The sequence below is a fragment of the Momordica charantia genome (assembly GCF_013281855.1).
Source record: "Momordica charantia cultivar OHB3-1 chromosome 1 unlocalized genomic scaffold, Mcharantia_2.0 BLBB01000001.1, whole genome shotgun sequence".
In the NCBI taxonomy this organism is placed as follows: Eukaryota; Viridiplantae; Streptophyta; class Magnoliopsida; order Cucurbitales; family Cucurbitaceae; genus Momordica; species Momordica charantia.
Window position 1 is genome coordinate 19,705,369 of NW_028275157.1, and position 24,323 is coordinate 19,729,691.

Here is a 24,323-nt window from a genome sequence, read left to right on the forward strand (position 1 = left end):
TGTAGAGTTCCCGTGAATACAATTTTATAATCAATTCTCACACTGAAAGTTACATTAATTACATTATACATTACTTTTCCTCAAAATTGACAAGCACTTGAAATCAATGAAATACAAACAAAAGCAAATTTTGTGTCCATTTTTTCAACCCAGAAAACTAATGGAAGGAAATTTCAGAGAGATTTCTTGTGACAAATTGCTATATTATAAACGAAAAGAAGAAAAATCTGGAGAGTATACTATATACACTATCATGATAAATACCCAAAATTGAAAATAAAATTGAAAAAATGATTCCCCAATGGAATGGCTGGTCTCCTACTTGAGCAATGGTTGCTTACTTGTTAGACCACTGAAATTCTATTTCCAAGTTTCGAGGAGGACCACTTTTGCTTTCAGGCAACAGCGTGTACTCGCCGGCAACGGCTCCCAACATTACAACTTTGTCGATTTGGATTGTTACTTTTCCGAAGGAGCTCTGTTTTATTTTATTACATGTAGTGAGAAGAAAATTAATTTAAGAAACTTCACAAGGAAAGAAAAATGAAGACAAAAAAGGGGTATAAGGAAATTTACCTTCCCCATTTTGCTCTTGTTCTTGCAGGAAATATGAAGCTTTTGGCCTTTTGGTGGACTCTCAAAGGACCATGCAAAACTCTCATCCCACTCTGGATTAGGACCAGTTGATACAACCTGACCAAGTTTTGAAGGGAGGTTAAAGTTTAGCGATCTGATACAAAATGGGAAAATAATGCAAGAGAGAAATAAGAAATCGCACTGTTAGTCATAATGGAATAAAATTAGGAGATGACCCTACGATAATGGAATAAGATAGTGTGGAAGGTTTTTCTCCTAAATCTGTAACGTAAGAATGTAAAAACTGCGTTGTCTATGAATTATAGAGAACTTTTAAGGAACGGCTCTCATAAGCACTATAAATATTCTCCTAAAACCGTTATGCTGACAAAATTTTAGTAGTGAACATTGTGGCATCTCCTCTATGAAATGTACAGAAGAATTATTCATAAATGTAGATATAGTGGTATAGATGATAAATGAGGGATGCCGCACATGTGACCAGAGAAAGAAACCACAATATTCCAGCAGAATACAGACGGATCATAATTTCCAGCAATTCGTTGAGCACTGTTAGTTTGTACCTACAAATTAGCTAGGTATCTTTGCAGCAACATTTCCAAGAAAAAGGCTAAAACTAAGAATTAAAGGGATAACAATGATCAAGTACATTACCTTCGTTTGCCTGGGTGGAGTATTGCCGAGGGTGAGCTTGCAAAATACGCTGGGGTTTCCTACTGACTGCTTCATGTTATTGCCACGTTTGATTATAACTAACAATGTTCCAGGCAAACACTGCAACAAAAACTCTGCCTTCTCCTGGAAACGAGGAGGGCCTGACTGAATTAAATACTGAAGCAAAGGGATGGCATCTGCAGCAGCAACAGACTGAGCTCGTGAAACCTCAGCTGGACAGGCTGACCAGGCTTGCCTTAGAAGAAATAGGGCATCTAAGGCAGCTTCTTGAGTTGCCTCAGTACCAGTCTTTAGGGATGTCACTAGATGAGGAATGCTGAGTGTAGCAGGCTCAGTAGCTCTCAATCGTGGGAAGTTGCTAAAAAGAGAATTTAGGGCTTTCAGGTATTCCTCATTCACAGTTCCAGTGGCCCACAAGTCCTTTTCAATAGCAGCTGCAAGACCAAATTGTTAGGACACTATATTTTCTGAGGCAGGCAGGTAAAGTTTCTTAGTCAAGCATATTAGGATTGTAAAGCAAAAAAAAAAGACCATTAGCATCAGATATTCTCCACCTTTTGAGAAGGGGAAAAAAGTAAAGCAATTCTATTAAGTCTAAGAAATTGTTCTAAAAGTTGATGGTTAATATCTTCAATCATGTTGTAGGGAAATAACAAAATAAACCCAACTTTATCAATGTCTATATCCATGTATGTGCATAAAGGGAGGGTTGAGGGAACTTACCAGTGATGGCCCTAACTGTCTCACTGGATGCGTATTCCTGGATGGTATGGTTCGAGAAAAGAAGTTTAATGAACATTGCAGCCTGAACTGATGTTTCTGGATCACTGGAACCAATTAGGTCCAATACCACCTGAACACCACCAGCCTCTGCAACTGCTCTTTTGTTTGATCGACTGTACATAACAAGATTTTGCAAGGCACATATTGCTACAACTTTCATTTCTTCTGTTGGTTGGTCTTCAAGCACATTGACCAGAGCACGGCAAGCTGAAACGGCATCTGCGCTTCTAGCAAGACCTTCATTCTGGAACAAATCACCAAGTGCCAAAGTTGCCAGCAACCTTGGTTGTTGAGCTTGAGTTTGAGGATCCAAGAGATATTGGGATAATGGCAAAATTGCAGATTTAGTAGCCTTGGTTTCTCTGATTTTCACATTATTAAGCAGTACTTCCAGTAGTCTAGATGCAGTTTCCTCGCATTGATGGCTTCTAAGAAGTTCCAACAGTGCCTCAATTGCACCGCTTTCTGCCATTGCTTCAGCACTAGTTGCATCGTCACTTTCCAGCACTAGTAAAGCATTCAGTGCACCGACCACTGTGCCCTCTAATCCAGAACGAAGCAACCTGACCAACACAGCAATTGGGACTTCGAGATAAAATTCTGAACTGAACTGTAGAATACTGGCTAAAACAGTGGCAGCAGATTCCCACAATGAATGAGGAAGTGAAGGATCAGCTTGCAGAATAACTTTGGATAGCTCACTGACACCACCTTCTTTTGCTATTTCATTTGGCCACGTTAGTGCAATACTAACGAGAGCCTTGACAGCTCTCTGCTGCAATATTTGTATACCAGAACCAAGCACTCGTATTAGAGGACCAATTACTTGCTGTGTAACTGAATCCTTTTGCAAATGTTCTTCTACAAGTAAATGTGATAGAAGTTCAGCTGCCAATTGTTGCACAGCTGGAGCTGGGGAATCCAGTAAAGGAATAAGGGGTTCAATAGCTTGGTGAGAGGTCAGTGTATAGTCAGCACGACATTGAGGATGCTCTAAGATATTAACAAGAACCTGCAGAGCACTATGCTGTCCATCAGGTCCAAATTCTGGTCTTGTCAGCAATAGGAAAAGGGGCTCAACCACTTTCGCAGCAGATGGTCCCTTGGCAATGCTAGCATTATTAGTCAGTATACGAAGCAGTTCCGCAAAAGCTGAACAAAGAAAATCAGGCGCTTCAAGGAGGATATCTAATATGCTTTCAATTACTCCAGCTTTTACCATTTCCATCTTACAAGCAGGTCTATCTTTACCCAACTTTACAAGTGCTCTAGACACAGCTTCATGAAGCATGAAATTTCTACCATAGAGGAGCCCTACAAGAGGAATAACAGCTCCATGTGCAGCAACTAGTTCTGCTAGTTGTTCATCATCAACAAGTTTATCCAATGCACGGACAACTGATTGCTGAGCAGGACTAAACTCGGTCACAAGAAGCGCAACCAAAGGCTCAACACATCGTGCTGCAGCCATTGTCGATCTGATTCTTGTATTTCCAAAAAGTACACAACACAACTCAGCAGCATCACCCTTCAAGTCCATTGTGCAATTTGATGACAGAATCCTGCAAAGGACATCAACTGCATTCATTTCAACATCTGCAACTGCAAGGGCTCTTGATGGGTTTTCACTTAATAAACGAACTAAAGCAGCAATAGCGGCATGCTGCTCCCTCTCCAAGCCAGTACTGAGAATCTCAACCAAGGGCTGCACAGCTTGTCTGGAAGTTTCTGCATTCCTAATATGGTCAGCAGAAAAGAGGCTCTCCAATGCTTTAGCAGCACTATACCTTGCACCCCTTCCACCCAAACGCAGAACTGCTACAAGCTGACTGACAGCACCAAATGCAGATTCATGCCTACGTATCTCAGAACTGCTGAATAGAATTCCTAACAAATCAGTAGCAGCTTCCTCAGTTGCATCTTGTGGTCCAAGTGAAAGATACTTGGTCAATGCTTCCAAAGCCCCTGATTCCACCATTACAATCTTATTTGATGGGCAGTCTTTTGCAAGCTGGGTCAAAATCCCAAGAGCTAGAAAAGGTGCTCCTGGACGATCAGGAATTGGTTTGAGCAAATCAACAAGAGCTGGAATTGCTTTTCGAGAAGTAGCACCAGTCCTTATGTCGTCCACCCGAAACAACCTCTCCAGACCAACTTGCTCAGGATAGCGAACCAGCATGAATTCCTCTGACAATTCAAGAAGATCATATATATCAGCATCTGCACAGCCAAGCAAGGATATTAGTCCCCCAGCTGCACCGGAGTTAGCAACTGACAGCAGGGTACCCCTGCTACCATTACAAACTAGACTTGCAATTGCCTGGGCCGCAAAATATCTATTTGCTGGCTCCTCTGATTTCAGTAAATTAGCAATCACTGGTATAGATTTCATGGTTGCATGTGCTCGTATTATATCCCTGTCTTGAAATAGAATTGCAAGCAGCAGAGAAGATATCCATATGCTGCTGTCTTCTTTGAAGTCAATCTGTATAAAATTCAATAAGCAAAAGAAAATTAATTTCACTATAGATATGAATCAATGAGTAAACTACTAAACAGAGAACCATGAATCATGGAAAAACTACAAGTGTTATCCAGTTCAGTAAAATCTAAAACCATCACAAGTTTAAATTCCATGGAGTTACAAGAAGAAAAAGAGAAAATAAAAGTAACCAAAAATCAGAAAAATAATAAGAATTTCAAATGGTGAATCAAAAACCAAAATTGACTATCTAATTGAGGTGAACGCATTAATTATTGATACACATCCATTTGATAAATAGATCAAATTTTTCGGGACCCTTTCACCAAGTCTACCGTCTCGAAGATGATAGAGGATCAATTATCGCTGCGCTGCACAAGACGGTAAGAAATTCCTCGTTGCCCATGGATAAAGAAAAACCGTTTCAACATCAAAAACAACAAAAACTAAAGATGTAAGAAATTGATCACCTGAGCATACTGTGAATAATAATTGGATATTCCATCTGTGAGAACTTCAACTACTCCAGCCTCCATGATCACAAGCTTACTTCTTCCATCATGACAGGCAAGAAGGCAGAGTAGCCATATTGCCAGGCTGACACCATAAATAACAGCAGTAGCTTTATTGGATTCTGTACCATCGACATCTTTTGCAAGCCTATATATGCTAATAAATTCCTTATCAGTATCACTCTGACTACCCAAAGCAGAAGACTGTGAAGAGCTTAGCATTGCGACAAGAGATTGAATGAGTAGACTACATGAATTTGATGCATTAAGATCCTCCAACAGTCTTTGGTGATTAACTTTAGCTGCACATATGAGAATGGCAGTTCCCCCAATCTTGACCTTTATGTTTGCGGAGTTGATTACCCTCCTAGAAACAGAAGCTATGCATCCAGATGCAGTAACTACTTCTTCTCCTATTACAACGGGTTGATCCCGGCAAAGCCGTGCTAATACCTCAATAGCCTTGTCCTGTAGTACAGGAGTTGCATCGGCAATGGATGCAACAATGGGAGAAATGCTTTGAGGGAATTCAGCTAAAACTGCCCATGCAGGCTTCATATGCCCACTAACCACTTCAGACCTAGATAAAATAGCAAGTGCGTCTAATGCTTCTGATGTGGAAACAGTACTGGTATCTGCAGATCCTAGAAATGAAACTAACGCAAGGACAGTTCCTGCACGATTTACACAGTCAGTGATGCTATGGTCAATTTTGCGAGAACGAAGCAGGCGAACAATTCCTGCTGCTGCATGGGTCTTTCCGGACATTGTTCCTTCATGCAAAACCCTAGTCGCAGGTAAAATAATTTCTTCGGCAACAGCCTTCTCTGAAACTTCACTATCAAGCAGAAGATTTGCCAGAGCACATGTTGACAGTTCAGCGACATCCAGAACTGCAGAGTTTGCAAGCACAACTAAGGGAGTCAGTACATCTCTAGCAGCAGCAGCCACATCTTTGTTCTCCTTGATTGAGAGACATATTGCAGCAAGGCAACGTGATGATTCTGCTAGAATATTGTCAGATTCAACATTAAGCAGCTTTATGACTGACAAGAGAGTCTTAATAGCAATTCCACTTTCACGCAAGTCTTTTCTGATTTCAAAAATTCCAGCAAGAGCTGATGCAGATTTGGCTTGTGTCTCTTCTCTATTAGAACTTAATATTCTAATCATTGTCTCAATTGCATCGTTTGCAGCACTACCTTCACGCACTATATCATTGAGGGGAACCACAGAAAGCATACTTCTAAGAGCATCCAGAACATAGACTTTAGATTCCGGTAAATCACTGGTTAGTAATGCAGTGAGTTGACTAATAGTTGCTGTATCAGATTTATGAATCAAATGATTCAAAGTCTTTGCTGCAATTTCTTTCCCATTAGAACTTCCATTCTTAAGCAACCACAGTAATGCAGGAACAGCATCAGCGCTTTCAACACATGCACGTATATCTTCACTGTGATTGCATAAGTTCCTGAGAATTGTTGCAGAATCTTCTTTTGCCTTTGCAGAACCAGTCTCTAGAATTTGAACTAGTGGAGGTATACCACCCGCAGCAGTTATAGCCCATTTACTCTCATCATTTTCATTGGACAAAAGACAAAGCAATGCAACTGCACACTCCTGTTGCTGCTCTGATGAGAGCCCAAGAAGTGAAATCAATAGCTGAACCCCCTCACGGCCTTGAAGCGCACGCCATAGACTACCTTCATTATTGCAAAGAGTAAGAAGGGCTCTTACAAGCTCTTCCTGAACTTCATTGGTTGCCATTGTGATCAAACCAACTAATAAACGTTTCGCATCAGAATTGGCAAGTTTGACTGCAAGTATAGGATTCCCATACAAACTAGCTAATGCTTCTATAGTCCGTTCTTGCACAAGAAAGGTTACACGAGATTTGAACTGCTTCACTAAAGTCTGTTCAACAATTATAGGATCTGATGCTCTGGTGGATTCTTCTTTGGTATCATATATCATAAGAGCGGATGCTAAAGCCCCTAATGTATCGGCAGTCTGTGCAGCTGATGTGCATGCCTCAAGGCTTTGTCCAAGGCTTGAGATGACATAAGACAAACCCCCTGAAATGTTTGCTAAAGCACACATAGCATTCTCTTGCAATGCCTGAGCATACTCACCCTGCATGAATTCTTTCGAGGGAGCTATTGTTGCATTTATCAGGGCAGGAATACCATTTGAATTTGCTACCTCACGCCGTGCTTCTTTGCACTGAGCGGAAAGAGATTTAAGAGCACCTGCTGCTTCTGCTCTAACAGAAGCTTCATTGCCAGGTCCTATTAACTTGAGGAGTTTTTTTGTAGCCTCTGCAGCCAAAACTTTGGAACAAAAAGATGCATCTTCCATCATCACATGTGCCAGAAGAAAGCACACATTTGCTTGTGTATTTGGCTCTCCTGTTGCCAATAAATTCACTAGTGTGTCGACACCTCCAGCATGAATAGTTGCAGACCAAAATCCCTCCGTGCTGCTTGAGAGGTTCCTTAAAGCTCCAGTCAGTAAGCTAACAACATTTCCAGATTTGAGCCCTTTGTGTAGCTGCTCCCAGAGCACCGGAACAACTCCCTCAGTAGAAAATATTTTTGATCCAACATGATCCCTAGCACCACCTTGGGAAACAGCATATATGGTCTTTGCAGCAGCAACTTGACTCTCCGATGAGCTTGATTTGAGGAGACCAAGCAATGGGGGAATGCATCCTCCAAGTAGAACTTTTACCCTTAATTCATTTTCCTTGCACAAGGAACCTAAAACAGTAGCAGCTTGTATTTTCACCCCAAGGGATCCTGAACGCAGAAGAGAAACTAGTACTGGAACTGCTTGAGAGTGAGATCCAACCGCACTGAATGCACTCTCACGTGTGTCTATAAGTTCTAACAATTGCTTCAAAGAAAATTCTTTCTCTTGCACAGAGGATGAACTCTGCCGCAGCTGCTCAATGCACTGAGCAACACTTGCCAGTGTCCCATCTGGATCTTCCATGCTATTGCGATCTCTGCAAGACATATGATCAAAATATATCATCCAGGTATTATTGTTCAGATCTACACAAACTGATCAATAACACTTGTATTTGACTAACGTGGATTAACTTCAACAGAACACAACACAATACTAACTCTTCGTAAAATTATATGCTACAATCACTTACTGTGGGACTTATACATCACGTGGTGTCTTTTTAGGAAGGTTGGACTTAGGAGAGTTGAGATAAAAGAAGTTTAAAATTAAAATGGATGCTGCCAACTAAATTTAAGCTATACTCAGTTCCACGTTCCTGAAGTATGACAATATTGAATAAACCTACGACCACACGTTCAATGAAAAAGGTGAACAAAGATTGATGAAACCTCTAAAACTAAATGATACGTGCAAGTGAAGCTTAAAAATAAAAGCATATTGGTTATCACAGGAAAATGAATCTTTTAAAAATGCCATGAAATTGCAGAAGGAACAAAAATGATACATACAAGGGCAACCAATAAATAAAGACATATTAGTTATCATTGAATCTTTCAAACATGCCATGAACTTATTAAGAAAATGAAATAAATAAATAAACATTCAACTCTGACTTTACCTGGAGCCCATCTTCATGATAGAATGGGGAGTTGGAGGCTCTGAATCTTGAATTTTCCCATCCATATTTTTTTCCTACAATGGTTGACCATAGAAGTGATTACTAGATAACGTGACATGCCCTATGAAGAGAGAGAGTGAACTACTTATAAGCAAACATAAAAATTTCCCCAGCAGCTTCTTGTATTTTCCCCCACAAAATAAACAGGGTAAGATACTGAACCACTGGCACAAAATTGAAGATGAGATCCCCAAGAAAGGTAGCTTTGTCATTCAATAAAACAGTATAGCCATCCATTGCCTCTTCCTCCTCATACAATTACTAAGTTTAGATAGAAAAATAACAAAATTAGCGTAATGGTGGATCCAGATTCCCCATTTTCTTCACATGCATCACACATGGTTGCATTCAAAACAATGAAATTACCATATCATAAGTTCTCAATGCATTAATTGCTAAAGGAAAAACTATTTTACGAATCTACCTTCAGCCTGTACTAGTAAAATTGAGTCACATAATTCACTTGAAAACAGATTTTTGACAATATCTAAAATGGAGGCCAAGAAGTACCAGATCATTAGGAGGAAGACTGCTGCCGTTGCTGGCAGCTAGTCTCCAAGTCAGTGTCGCCGCCAGCTTCCCTTCCCTTCAAGATACAATGAAGATGAAACAGAACGTTGGAATTCTTCAGATCTACGAGAGAAAGATGGTTAATAGCATAGCAGCCTCCTGCAAAACAATTATGAAAAATCCAGATCAGAGACCCATGATAGCAATGTCGTGAATCCAAACATTTGTTGGCACTTGAACCATATAGATATACAACACCATACCAAAAGCGATACCTCAACTAGTGGTTATTATAAGACCACTGAATAGCTACTGAAAATTGGAACAACCGAGACCAATTAATGCAATGGGTAGACTAATGTGATTCGATTATTTTAATATCAAGCCCCAACATATATTGACAATCCATACTTGATACTCCCATCGATCGGGCGACTCCAGTTTTCTCCAGTAAATCAAATTCCACCAACTATTAATAATGAAAACGAAATCAAATCCAAGCAACTAAAGCCCACAGGATACAGATTCACAAAACACCGACCAATTTTGAATAGAAATGAAGCAGATCCAGCAACAAAGAATCAAAGTCCAGCTGATTTACTATTCAGTCAAACGAGCGGCTAATGCACAACACACACAAATCAAATTACAATAACATTCACAGAGTCCAGCAAAATCCGCAAATCGGACACATAGATTTCACTGAATTTACATCGTCCGCCAATGCAACCAGCTCAAATCCATTCAATGCACAAGAGAGAAAAATGAGACAGAGAGATGAAAGACCTTAGAGACTGGAATGGAGAAGCTCTTTGATACATCCACCGGTTTCTTACAAGAGAAGCGAGCATAAAGAGAGAGTGAGAGAGCTTTGGCCTGTGATTCTCTCTCTCTCTCTCTCTCTCTCTCTCTCTCTCCTCTCTCTCTCTCCAATTTTTTTTTTTCGCTAAAAATGAGAATTACGTCTTCGAATATACAGAGACTGTAATGGAACCAAGCAGCAGCAGGAGACAGCGATGAAGCTTTTTATGAGCTTCCAACCACACTCTCACAAATACACCACCGACAAGCTAACCCGCCGGCTTCCCGGCTCGGCTCGGCTCAGCTCACCTCTGTCCCTTTTTTTTCATTTTTGTTTTAAAATTTGTAACTTTGTCAACGATTAATTAATAAACATCTCTCATTATATTATAACTAATTAAGTGAGAACAAAAAAATTTCACCTTCAATTATTAAAAAGTAATTAAAAAATCAAAATCAAGAGCTTGGATTGATAAGATACCCCATCTCTCTCTCTCTATCTCTCTCTAATCATAAAAAAGACAGGTATTTTAGACAGTGAGATACACCTAATAAAGCTAAAATATATCATATAAAAATTGCTTAATAATCCCTATCGCGCTAACTGAAATTGATTTGCCATTCATTCATCCAAAATAAAATGCATTACTCATGGCAAAATTGTACCTAGAAAAACACAAAATTACTTCTTCATGAAATAATTTCCAACGTATAAATCGTATTAGTCAAGTTCTACTTCTCCACATCTAACATCAGTAGATCTAAAACATATTCCAGATAAATTTTTTTAAGAGAGTGAATTCAAACGTAATCTTATTGTTGTAAGAATAACATTCATTACTTATTATCTTTAAAAAATTGACAACTACGAACAAATATATATATATATATATATATATATATTCTCTTATTTTATGCATTCATCTCTCTCGATTTTATCGGTACATAATTGGAAAATTTAGGAGTAGATTAAAAACTGGGGAAAGAGTTTGTTGGTAGTGTCATAAGAAGGGAATGATTGGGACTGTGCATCAGCCGCTATGATGTTTTTGAACAATATTCCTTAGTAATTTATAATGTCATTATATATTATAGCTTTTTGTTTAGATGAGCTGTCACTTCCCATGTTCATGTTCATTCTGCAGACAGTTTTATCTCTCTCTCTAGCCATGCCCATGTTCCATTATCTAATATGATGGCTCTCTCTTTATAAATATAATATATAGCGGTTGATTCGGCACCAATTTTGATTAAGACTCTAAAACTTCCAATATATCATAATAATGGACTAAGCCTGTAATTATTGTATCTCAAGTTTCATACCAACCAAAATAGAAGAAGTGTGTGTTTCTTAGCAGAGCCAATAGGCAAGGGTAGCTCAGAATTGATACCCCAAGATTTCATGATTAATTGCAATCGTGTTTATCTGCAAAATATATTTATCCTTAATCCTTCAAACTTGGGTTTGAAGAATCCAAAAGGACACTTGATTAACTGGGTTATCTTCAATTGGTTCAAACGTGGATCAATTGTCAGCAAAAGGGACCGGTTTTAGTTGGTGTGGATAAAACTTTTGCAGTATGTCTAAAGCAATATCTTTAAAAAATCACAACTTCTACTCCACCTTACCCAATACCATCCTTTCTTTTTCTTCCTTGTTTTCGGCACTTAACTGGTCAAGACATTATAATCTTTAGAAAAAAAAAATAGAATCAAATTCTCGCCCCCACATATGATATTGTTCTAACTAAAAAGGGAAAAAAAAAGCTCCAATATTAAGGATATAAAGGCCCAGCAGTTCTCCCAAAGAAAAATGGTCCGACAAGAATGTTCTATTTCTACATAAGACGACTTCATAAACGATTATTAATAGGGGATCTCAGACACGAATATCCCTTTGAGAATAAATAATCAATACCAAGAGCAAAATAATGCCACCAAGGTCCACTCTGGTCAGAGATGGCATAACCACGAAAGCTACTTATAATCAAACACATCAAGTAAAAGCAATGCTTCCGAAATTATGCTATGAGCGGAATCAGTATGATGAAAAGTCAGAGATTCTCAGTGAAAATAAGGACAAGCTATTTCCAATTAACCCACTTGGACAAAAAGGTTGCAATATGAGTTTGGCCTTCTCAAAAGCGCCTGAATGGCTGCAGTTGCTTCTCCTCGGCGCTGCAGCAGAAACTCTCGAGTAAAATCTGTTCTTACAAATTTTTTTTATTAAGGTGTCAACACAGAAAGAATGGCGATATCCAAGTATCGTGGATTTTCTTGAGAACTCGTGTTTTTCTTTCACTGGGGTAGACACCAAGTTTTGGATGCTCTATAGATTGAACCTTCAACTAAGAGGTTCGACATGAAGCTAACAAATCTATAGTACCAAAAAGGCACAACTAATGCCTGGATAGGAAAGACAGAGATGACAAATTACTTTGAGGTCTTAGGTAAGGCTTACTGATGAGGCATACAGTTGAAGCAGGGTAAGCGCTTGCTCCGTGATGGCCCGATTTCTTACTTGCCTTACCCAATCATGAACTATCTCTTCTGCTTTTGTGCCTTTAACACCTTCTTCTAGAGAATGAGCTGCTTCAGCCAAGTTTCCTTCAGCCAAGTAGGACTCCACTCGGTTGATGATAGATTCAATCCCATTACCTGATTGGTCGACCTCCCTCACCTAAAGACGTCAGAGGAAATTTTAGAAACTACAGCAATAGAGGAGTAAATCGGAGATTTAAATGGGAGGCATGTTTCCTTTTAACATACCTTAATCCAGGATGCTACACGGGCTAGAGAATGCGCCAAAACGCCGCCACCACCAGGTGGGATCAAGCTCAAGGTCCGTAATGTAGTTTTTAACGAATCAAACTGCAAGCAGAGTGGTTGGATTAGCAGATACTTTCAGATGGAAGATGATCTCAACTTAATTTTTAATTAGTTAAAATGTAAATAACGAGTAAACAGCATTGAACAATATCCCACAACCTGATGCTTCGAGAAAATCATAGAATTGCAGTGGTTTGATTAATAAATTAAAAAAAAAAAACTAGAGAGAGATAACAAAGGTAGAAAAGGATAAATATCTGATTTTCTGCCCAAAAGGGCAAATCCAAGAACTTCTAAACCACACTAGCGTTATCTTTAGTTGCTTTTTTTCCCCACCTCCATCTGATCAACACCAAACTTTTAAAACAACAGCTATTCAAGCATGTTTTCATTAAATTTGTGTCTAAAAAATAAAGAATAATTTTGTATATTTCATTAAATTGGAAGGCGTTTTTGTAATTGTCTACGTGGCCTTTTGTATATTTCATATCATCAATGAAATTCTCGTTTCATATCAAAAAAAAATAATAATAAATAAAGAATAATTTTTAAACACAACAACAAACAGCACCCAATATTTTTGGTTAAAACAATAACACTGATTACAAATAGATAATATATTGAGTGAGAAGTATGCTAAAATTTGTCTCCAAACTGGAAAGAAATTAATGTACCTTATGAGTCATTTGCAGCAAAGTATCTGAGCCATGATTCAATATTTCTTTAGGAATGGATGAAAGGATCAGCTCTAAGTTTGAATCTTTGTCAATGCCTTGAAGATCGACGCGCAATGCCTCTATTTCAGTCTGGATTGGTAAACCTCTTGAAAGAGCATCCTCAAGTGCCAGTGCCCCCTATAAGATTGAAAGTTATAGTTTGATTAAACATTTCCAGGCTAATTAGGTAGGGAGTGCACTAGTAAAATATAAAAATAATTTACATCCATTAAATTTCCTGAGACACCTTGCACTTGGGCATAATGCTTCTTGACCGTTTTTTTTTTAATTTAATAATTATATATAAGAAAAATTTTTCTTAAGAGAATAAAATGGCAAGTTTACATAAAAGAACTCCAAACAAACCGGAAGAGGATAATTATAGAAATATTGACAAAGGAATTTCCAATTTGAAGCTAACAGCCTAATATATTCACCCTTGAAAAGAGAAAAGGAGATAAAATTGAAGTGTTGTCGCATGACCACCAAGAAAAGCGATTTTACAAACACAGCCAAACTTGCCTTAGTATTCAGATCGTACCCAGATCTTGTTTCAAAAAGTGCTCCACCAAACATGTATTTTGCATATGGCATAATTTTTATATGGTTTTGAAAACAAGTACTGTTTTTACCTTGAGTTTTTATACCAGGCTTAATCTCAATGCTAAAGTTCACTCTATACATGCATATGATGTAAATCTGATGGAACAAAGATCACCTTCATAGTACCCAAACTACAAAAATAGAGACGAAAACAAGCACCAGCAAGTGAGGAAAACATATTTTCTCCAAAAGTAAGTTTGGACTTCAGTTACTTCTACTACGAGTAGGAAATGTAAACACCATCAACAAGTATGTATGAGTGGGACTTTACCAATGCAAGCTTCTGAGCAGAGTAACTCTGACGAGCTTCTTCAGACCTTGCATAGAATGCCATGCACAGGGCATTTATCTGCAAGAAGAATTTCAATATGTAAAAAAACTCCCGGTGGTAGATTGATTGCCAGAATTCAGGCCAATAGAGTCAACCCGAAAGTTGACAAACAAAAAGAAACAGTAAACAACACCAATAAGAACATGACAAAAGACATGTACGTCACATTGAGCAATACCGACTGGACTAGTTGAGAAACGAAGCTGTTAAAACAAATAAACAGCTGAAAAATGTTTTCGTTATTGTGCAAAATTCTCATCAAGCAATTTCCATAAAAATCCCTATGAGCATCTTCCATTTTTTGAAGAATTTTTCTCTCAACTGTGAGATCGTACTTGATGTTTTTATGAATATTATCTTTGAAGGACGTAAGTTAATTGATCCTAACATAAAATCAAAATTTTCCAATTCATGGACAGGCATGATATTCTAACTTCTAAGCTCAGATAAATCGATAACTGTGCCAGATTGCTTACATGAAGGTTTGCTTCGGCCATCTTTTCTATCTGGGCAGCCTTCTCACTTGCAATTGCTGCACCCAACTCTGCTTTTGCCATGTCTTGAAGTTTTCTCAACTTCGATTCTCCCTCATTTTCCTGCAATAAAATTATTTAATTAAAAAAAATCAGCACCTTGAGCTTGCTTGTTATTTAAAAATCACCCCCCCCCCAAAGAAAAAAAAAAAAAAAGTATGTGAACCTTTTGTTCAAGTTCCTTCTGAAATTTTTCTTCCAGTTTCTCTTGAAGTGACTTCAGAGCAGCAGCTGCTTTTGCTCTTTCTCGTTTTAACTCCTGAGAATGAATAAAATCCCAAGATGCCACATATGAGAATGAGAGGAACATTATAACATTGTGCATATGTATCTTCTCTGTGCGCTTGATATGTCTACAAGAGTGTCCACGTGTATAATTTGTAAATTGGGAATCTAACCTTGTCCAACATTGCGGCCTCTTCTGCATGCATAAGTTCCCGAACCCGAGCATCCCTCAATTCTTTTTCCAACTTCTCCTGTATAAAGTAAAACCATACATTACAGATTCACAGTTAATAGTTGAAGATAGTTGCATTCCACTAATATATATAACAACTACCATTAATCATCTATTGAATTACATTAAAAAAAAAGTACGATATTCAATACTTTATTGATCCATACCTTCAGTGCTCTCTTTTCATCAGCAAAAACACGGGAATCCAACTCAGCTTGCCTCTTTTCAGCAGAATGAATAGCTTGTAAGAAATCAATTACCAATTTCCCATCCTTGGAAATGTAACCCTCATTTAGCTCTTCGATTTCAGCAATTAAAGCCTGCATCCCGGAACCAATAATTTACATCTTGATTAAGTAAGATTCCCTTTCTTAATTCCAGCAAAATGTACATCCATTGACAATAAGGTAATAGTAAACAACCTCTGTTTCTTTATGAGACTTGTCAGTTTCATCTTTGCCACCACCACCCAAGGAAGTCATGCCAGCCTCATCCTTCAAATGGTATGCGTCAAGAAGAGAACTTGGCTGCCCTATAGCTTCACCTGTTTCATTCAACTCCTGAATAGAATACCGGCAGAGATAAACCCACATTTAATTACACATATTTTATCAGAAATTAATATATTTAGAGAGAAAAAAAGGGTCAATATGAATCATGATATCCCGTGAAGCGTGAACCTAAAAAGTATAACACCAATGAAATAATCATCTTCATATCTGGCCAGAACAACTTCAGGCGTGAGCTGCTTGCTGCCTACTACCTAGCATTCTTTCTAACTTGTCTTCTGTAATGAACATTTATTGAGTAATCCTTTGTACAGATGTTGAGTCAAATGAACACTAGGATAGAATAGGCCTGCTAATATGCCAAATTTACCTGCTACAATATGATGATAGGCTCCACTTGGAGCAAAGGGATCAAACTCTTCAACACCCCATGCATGATTTACAACTTGTAACCTTTTGGTAAATACATAATTAGATTCTCATATTCTATTGGCTCCCTCTTTCTAAGGAGTCTTCATCATAGAACTTTTAATTTAGAAGAGCTTTGAATGATAGGGAGACAGATGACTTGATTTTGCACCTCTCTTGCTAATGGAGGTTCCATTTTCACCCAATTATAAGAGATATGGGGATTTGGTTGTTTAATAATTTTAGTGCCTCTCTCCAAGTTGTTCTCTCATCCCTGAAAGAACAAAATTTTGAAGAATTAAAATTTTTTGCATGGTTGATGGTGGCGAATAGGAGGATTAACGCCATTGATTTCATTCAGGGGCCCTCTTTGACCCTATCCTCGATGGTAAATTTGTTAAAGGGGGATTAGGAGGATCATCACATTTTTGGCTTCGGCCTTTTTCCATAAGAATTTGGTTTAGGTTTTCCCAATTGTTGGGCATTGTTTTGGCCTCTTCTCGTGATTTTCATTCTATGATTGAAGAGATTTTAATCTATCCTTCAACTTGGGAGAGAGATAGACTATTTCAACTTGGGACAGAGATAGACTATTGCGGTAGGCAGGTTCTTAATTGTCTAGATATATTTGGTTGAGAGAAACATAATGGTGTTTCAAGATTGGGAAAGATCCTAGGAAGGAGTGTGGTCTGCCTCAAAATTTATTGCCTCTTTCTGGATTCTTTTATTTTAATATCCGGACAAACTGGCAAGCACTTCAACTAATCTCATAGAAGAATCTCTTCACCCAAGTATTGCCAAGACACTCGTAAGAGTCTAAATCTTAGGTAGGTGGCTTTCATAGTTTAAACTTATTTCCTCTATACCTTTTACCATTTTCATTAGCTCCAATATGACTACTAGGGTAACCCAGGTGATTTCCTATTGATTTCTAGTAACTCTTTCTTGTGATTTTCCTCCCACTTTGATTACTTCGATTACCAACAATTATGCCATTTTTTATAATTGTTTTCCTTCTGTGGCTCTTCCCGGTAGGTGTGGCCTTTTTACTATATATATATTTTTTGGTAAAAGAAACAATTTTATTGATGTATCAAATTACAAAAGTCCAAAAAGGAGATTACATGACGCACTTCCAATTGGCTAAGAGGGAAGTGTAGCTATAGTGATGAAACAATGGAGAGCATTTACACCAAGAAACAACTAAAAACACTATAGCTTCAAAAACGCTGTCAAATGGGAGGAGTTTATGTTGAAGATTTGCTGATTTCTCTCTCCATATAATCCAAAAGAAGGCCCTAATGAAGTTCTGCCACAGGATTTTTTCTTTTCCTTTTTAAAGGGGGCCTTTTTACTATATTGCATCTGTTTCTTTTCTTCCCTGCCTCTTAATAGAAGTTCGTTTACTATTAAAAAGGATTTACATTGTGCGCATGCATTTTAAGACTTTTTAACCTTACAAGCTACAATTATATCGACATTTAATTTGAAAGGATAGATATCAGTTACCTTCGGTTTGTCTTCTGCACTAATATCTTCTTGTGATTTTATTCTGATTCCGATTTGTTCAGATGCTGCATCTGTCTTAGTAGAAATTGGCGTAGTTTGAACTCCCTCGTGAATTCCACCCCTAGTACTTGCCTCTGTATTTTGTATGTCAAAATTTACATCTGTGGATGTTTTAGATTCTAGATTCTTATCCTCCAATTCGCTGATGCTTTGTCTAAACTCTGGCACGTGTTTCTCCTTGGTATTTTCATGTGGCACTGAGCTAGAATCATCTTCAAACTGACCCCCATCTTGCTCTTCACCCAAACCTTCAAGACGAGGAAACTGAGCATCTGTCTCAACCGTCTGCTCAGTGAACTCCACAGTGGGATTTGAACTCTCAGTTTCTTCTCTGAGACTATCGGATTTTTCAGTTTCTTCAATACCGGATGAATCCAATTTCTGTACCACCAAAGGTTGGACATTGTCTGAATCACTTTTCTCAACAACTGTATTAGTTGACCCGACAGAACTATTCTGCTCTTTACCACCAATTAGTTGGTCTAGATAGCCAGTCTGGTAAGCTGCAAAAACAGCGGCACTAATAGCGACACTTCCAAAGACAACTTTTGGAAAAGAAATTCCGGACTTAGGTGGCACGCTTGTAGGTTGCGGTTTTAGATTCTGTTTGGGTGCAGAAGAAAATTCCTTTCTTGCAGAAATACATGGTGATATCTGCCAACATTGCACCTGCAATAAAAACCTGTCAAAGAATCAGGAAATATTTGTAAAAGTTAACCATCATACCAAAATTTTTCAAGGACTATATAGTTTGGCTTCCTGCCAATATATATTATTATAGACTAGCTTCGCAACGAACGCTATTAGTGCTCCCACTTGATTTATCTCACAGCTCTTAGGTGACCTAAAATGTATCATGAGAAAAGAAACATATTGATGGCTTCAACATTTCTGACACGGTTAGTTAATTACAAAAGGAGAAGAAAAATAGTATAAATAGCTAGTCGTGTATATTTAAAAAAAAAAAAAAAGAAACTTCATGTAGTAAGCTAATAGAGCCTGACAACTGCATCCACAGGCACGCAGATGAAAAATCATATGCATGAGTCTGCTTGCAAGTCCAGAACCAAATCCCAATCATCTATTATGTAAACTCTCGTGGAGCCGATGACGAATAGCATAAATAGCAATTTTGAGTAAAGTTAAAAGATCTGCATGTTGTAAGCTACCGCCCAACTACGTCCACAAGCACACGGATGAAGAACCATTTGGATGTGTATGCTTGTAAGTCGAATACGCACTTCCGAAAATCTATGTGTTAATTCTTATAGCGTCAAGATTGTACTAAACACGTTCTGATCGCAAAAAAAATTTTGGGGAAGCCTTAAATGCGAAATTCTACTTGCCTGAGGAGAAATCTGCCTCGTAGTCCTTCCAACAGATTGACGAGATGATAATTCCAGAATTGACCTGCAGAAAATAATGCGATTAAAATGTCATCTGTAAGCAGCGGCCGATGTGACTGAAACCATAAAAATCAGAGTTTAAGACACAGCATAGCCATAGAGAGTATTTATCACCAAATCATATTCCTAACCCTCAGGAGATTAAGGAATTAGAAAATGTCAATTTTCAGCCAAACGAGGAAACACTGCACTCGGCTGAAAACCGAAATGATTGATTAAGGAAGAACATTAACATCATAAAAAAGAAAACAGAAGTCAGAATTGATTCGTAGTTCATAAGCATTTCCGAACCTCCGCCACATAGCGCCTAGGTATTCAGTAAGAACGGCGTGCGACGAAGATGTTTCAGTCAATAACTGAGCAGGCGATTGAATGTAACTTGGTCAGTCGATGATGGAAAGTCCGAATTGGCGGGAGGATCAAGTTTCGGATTCGAAGAAATAAATTAACGATTGCTTGGCCGGAGGGAGATCGCCGGAGACGACAGAAACATCCGATGACAACGGAATTTTACCGCCTAATTAGATGTGTCCGTGAAGCTGCGAGGAATTCTTGGAATTCTTCTGCGAGCCGTAATAGTTTCTCGAGGCCCATTAATTGACGTGGGCCTTGAGCCCAAAAGGTTCGGGCTTTTCCTTTTCTCTGACTTAGAACTAGGAGGTTGATGGGCTGGGCTAAGTTTGTGTGGTTGAATCCGAAAAGTTTTCTTTTCCTCGGTTCTCTACAATTTGGTGCTTATTACAAATTAGTGGAGAGTAAAAAAAAATTGTAATATAGTTATTGAACAAAGATAAAATTAAAATAGGTGATGAGTTAATTTTATCAAATTAGGTTTAAATACTCTTTTAGTTTCTACTCATTCAGTTTTAGCTCATTATGCTTCATATATTTTCAAAACGTTCATATTTATTTATATATTTTCAACTTTGATTCATTTTTATCCCTATAATTTTAAAGCATTTATTTTGGTTCCTGTACTTTTAAGAAGTTGCTCATAACTAAAATGACCAAAATAGACGTTTTGAAACTAAAGCCATAAGTAATCAAAATAGTATTTAAACATGTTTATTATGGTTAATAACAAAATTGATTAAATTCAGTTCTACACAAACAAATTTTAAGAAAACCACTCAAGGAACCCTACCCCCTATAAGATTAAATTTATTCCAACTCAGTTATCCCAACTCATACTGATATTGTCAGTTACATTTCTCTACCGCTAGACTCAATTTGAGACAATTTCTTATGATAAATAAATAGCATATTAAGTATTTTTCCAAAAAATACCCAAAACTTTTTTTAGATTTTTCTAAAATAACTTTTTGGTCATACGTCCAAATCTCATTATACGTTTAACTTCACTTGGGTGTATAAATTTTGAATGTTATTCCATTTTGGTTAATTGAACAACTTCAAATGGGGTCGATTATTGGGTTTAACCTGGGTCTAAGTGTGTTAATCGGATTCGACCAACATCTATCAGCTTTTTATTCTTCACCCCATCTTCTCCTTCACAATCGTCGTGTTCTTCCTCTGGCTCTTATTTGTGAATTGAAGATCCAATTGCTGGTAGTGAAGCAATTAACTTGAGACCATCGCACTAAATTCAACCAACAGCTGTTATGCGGACACAAAACTCAATCAGTGTCCAATCCAATGTTCATCATCAAGCAATATGAAAGACTAATCTTCTATCGAAGATAACAATGTTAAGAAGTCCAAAATTCAGATAGATTCATTTCCTCAAAATATCTTCTAGCTCCATTGGTAGGGACCATGTCACATGTCAGGATAAAGAGACACCCCAATCCACAAGGCGTAGAACGGAAAAAAATATACTTAGATCCTCACCGGTGAAAACGAACCATGTTATTTCCATCATTAAATATTTGTCAATTCATTATTTTTTAAAATAATTTTCTGTTTTTGCCTTTCTCCCTAATTGTCAAACATTTGTTAGGTAAGGTTGGTGGGGACTATCCCCACCTATGAGGAGGCAAGTATTTTCAAAGACGGGACCATGATAAAAGCTTTCCCATTCCCATTGCCCACCAGGCACCAAATCTTATGCAAAAGTAAAACCTATTTGTGGTTGTGATCCCCAGAACTCTTAGAGAGTGCACCCATGAGAAAGTCCTTGAGGGAGATCGGCAAATGGTACAAGATGGCCATAATGGTGGAATAGCGGCCATAGGAGAACCAAGGGGGCGGCCTCTTTTTGAGGACGGCGGCCACCGTCCTCTCGGCAAACTCGGCGGTGGGGGTGGACTTGGGGCCTTGCGAGGCGTTGGCTCTGGCCACAATTGCACCTTCGAACGCCTTGAACAGCTTCAGCTCCGGCATCTCATTGAACCCAGCTACGGCAGAGCTTCCGATGTTCGATTTTATGGCACCGGGGACCACATTGATCACGTCGATTCCAAATGGCTTCACCTCCATCCTTCAATCACAATAAATATTTATAATTAGCAGGTGATGCAAATTGAATCTCATTCAATCAAATGGAGGTCTGCTTGAATCTTAAATATGAAATAATACATCCCCTAAATTTTTTGAAACTTAAAAATTTGGAATAATATTAAATATCTTTTAAAGTTCCGGCTCTATTATATACAACTCGAAAAGTTAGGGACCAAACTATGTGTCAGAATCAAGCTCAAAAACACCAGGATCAAACTAGACCCAACCTCAGACTCAAAACCAAGTAAAATAAATTGGACCTTACCTAAAAATGTACGAATCCAACTAAAAATATCAACAGCAATTATCACACCCCAAATAAACCTATAAAATAGTCGGCAAATGAATTAATGAAGCTACTGGTTAAAAAGTTTAAGTTTCAATTTATTGAAATAAAAACTTAGATCAAATTCAACCACCAGAGTACATTAATTTTTCTATAAAAGGGAAGAAAAGGAAACCTACTTTTCTGGTTACTAAGTTTTCTAGTGTTATTTGGTCCTGGAGTTTCAAAATTAAGCACTTTTACCCCTAAATTTTTCGTGAATAGGCTTCAATACTCCCTCCACTAGCATATCCATTAAATAACTAATCGAGAGATAATTGAGCTGATATGGCAAATCTAAGTTACAAGATCGCGGTTTTAGAGTCCCAAATGCTATCGGATGGATAAACATCGTGATTTTAAAACAACAGCAACATCGTAGTGTTCTTCTACCCATTTGCACTACACCGAGATCTTGATTTCGAGTATAACCACGCTAGGATCTAATATCTCACAATGTTCATCCTAAAATTGCACTGTACTAGGGTCCACAACAAGAAGATGCGTCGATTAAACAAGACCAGCAACAAATCTAGGCAAAACACATTGTGGGCAAGATAATGAAAAAAAACATCAATTGTTTATTTTTAGATGTGAATCAGATAGGGGTATACAATTACAAACCTTACCTCAGACAGTCAGTAATGGTATGAACAGCGGCTTTACTCGCAGTATAAGCACCAGCCCATGGAGTAGGAGCCATTACGGTCACGCTTCCCAAATTCACTATCTTCCCCTTTCTGCGTGATGCCATGTGAGGAACCACCGCTTGTATCAATCTCATAGTCCCTGTACTCCCAAAATTGGTACAATCAATCACGATATTAATTTAATATCATCAAATTCAGAAAACCGCCCTCTCATATCTGGACATGTCGTCCTCTTCCCAATTTCTACTGTACTTTCTACTTTGACACAAACAGTCAAACAGCAGCCTTGTTTTTAACGAAACGAGCAACTTAGCAACTCAGCCGACACTGTTGGTTCCGTAGAAGTAGATTGAATTTTGATTATTCGATCAAATCAGATGTTAATCTCAGAACAAGAAGATATCCATAAGAACCGATGAACAAGTATAATGCCCAAAATATAATCAATTCTGAACTTATATTGGGGGCTCAGGCAATTTGCAATTTCAAATCCCTAGTTTTGTTATCATTTGATTCTGCTGGATTGAAATTAAGAGGAGAACGAATTCCACAACGAATGAATCAGAATTTAAAAAGAAAAAAAAAAAGAGTAATTCGGTAGCTCACCAAAAACATTGGTATTGAAGGCGTTCTGCATAGCTGAGAGAGGAACTTCGGGTATGGGGCCAATACATTGAACTCCAGCGTTGTTCACCAAAATATCGATTCGACCGAATTTTTCGATGACGAGAGACGTTAATCGCTCCACGCTCTCGTCCGACTGGACATCCAGTTCTTGTAAGAAAAACCTAGGATCCTGCTCCAGCTCCGCCATCGACCGCCGGGACCTACTGGTGGGAACCACCACACAGTCGTGGCCGGCAAATGCTCGAGCCAGGGCGTGTCCTATGCCTCCGTCGGAACAGCCGGAGATCAGAACCACTTCTTTTCCGGCGAACTCCATCTCCCTCTTTCAGCAGTCCATGATTACAAACTTTTATTTATACCAGCAATAATCAATTCCACCTGAAATTAAATGTTTGTTTTTCAAATATATTAAAAATGATGTTTAAAAAATTAAAATATGAATTTACGAAACTTAAAAGGCAAAATAAGAAAGATACATTCTCCTACATACATACATCCCTACCATTTGATTGTAATGTTTCATATCGTAGTCTGGATCACAGACTATGCGGATGATAACACTCTTCAGCCACATCCAATGGATTAACTTCTCTCAACGAATATATTTACCTGGATAATTTTCTCTTGTCAATAAATTTTTGAAAATTTAAATGGTTAATAAAGACATAAACATAAAAATAAACATGAAATAAGAAATTTAAAACTAGTTAACACATGTACAGCAACAATCAATAGTCTATATTACAGATAATACGAACATTAATAAACTAAAATAAATCATTAATATATTAATATAAAAATGTAATTTTATACTCTAGCTCGTTATCAAATCAAATAAACTTATGGATTCTTGGATCTTTAGTGTTTCTCTCACAAATAACGAAA

General features: G+C 37.9%; 3 protein-coding genes across 3 annotated transcripts; all 3 read right to left on the reverse strand.

Moving 5' to 3' along the window:
* Positions 1-107: 107 nt before the first annotated feature.
* On the reverse strand, positions 108-10,191 carry CSI1 (binding protein). Its single transcript, XM_022277044.2, has 8 exons — positions 10,001-10,191; positions 9,215-9,373; positions 8,645-8,718; positions 5,008-8,059; positions 1,996-4,540; positions 1,252-1,706; positions 577-693; positions 108-478 (listed from the first exon to the last, which is right to left on the reverse strand). The coding sequence occupies exons 3-8, from the start codon at positions 8,707-8,709 to the stop codon at positions 338-340; spliced, it is 6,375 nt and encodes a 2,124-aa protein (XP_022132736.1). The 5' UTR covers positions 8,710-8,718; positions 9,215-9,373; positions 10,001-10,191; the 3' UTR covers positions 108-337.
* A 1,780-nt stretch (positions 10,192-11,971) lies between these two features.
* Positions 11,972-19,919, reverse strand: LOC111005654 (MICOS complex subunit). Its single transcript, XM_088125994.1, has 12 exons — positions 19,668-19,919; positions 19,317-19,380; positions 17,911-18,639; positions 15,907-16,044; positions 15,652-15,804; positions 15,426-15,503; positions 15,194-15,286; positions 14,971-15,090; positions 14,435-14,512; positions 13,519-13,698; positions 12,785-12,886; positions 11,972-12,695 (listed from the first exon to the last, which is right to left on the reverse strand). Exons 1-12 carry the CDS (start codon positions 19,676-19,678, stop codon positions 12,462-12,464), a joined length of 1,980 nt encoding a protein of 659 aa, XP_087982120.1. The 5' UTR covers positions 19,679-19,919; the 3' UTR covers positions 11,972-12,461.
* Positions 19,920-21,215: 1,296 nt separating this feature from the next.
* Positions 21,216-23,802, reverse strand: LOC111005282 (short-chain dehydrogenase RED1). Its single transcript, XM_022276731.2, has 3 exons — positions 23,418-23,802; positions 22,791-22,950; positions 21,216-21,816 (listed from the first exon to the last, which is right to left on the reverse strand). Exons 1-3 carry the CDS (start codon positions 23,752-23,754, stop codon positions 21,459-21,461), a joined length of 855 nt encoding a protein of 284 aa, XP_022132423.1. The 5' UTR covers positions 23,755-23,802; the 3' UTR covers positions 21,216-21,458.
* Between the last annotated feature and the right edge of the window lie 521 nt (positions 23,803-24,323).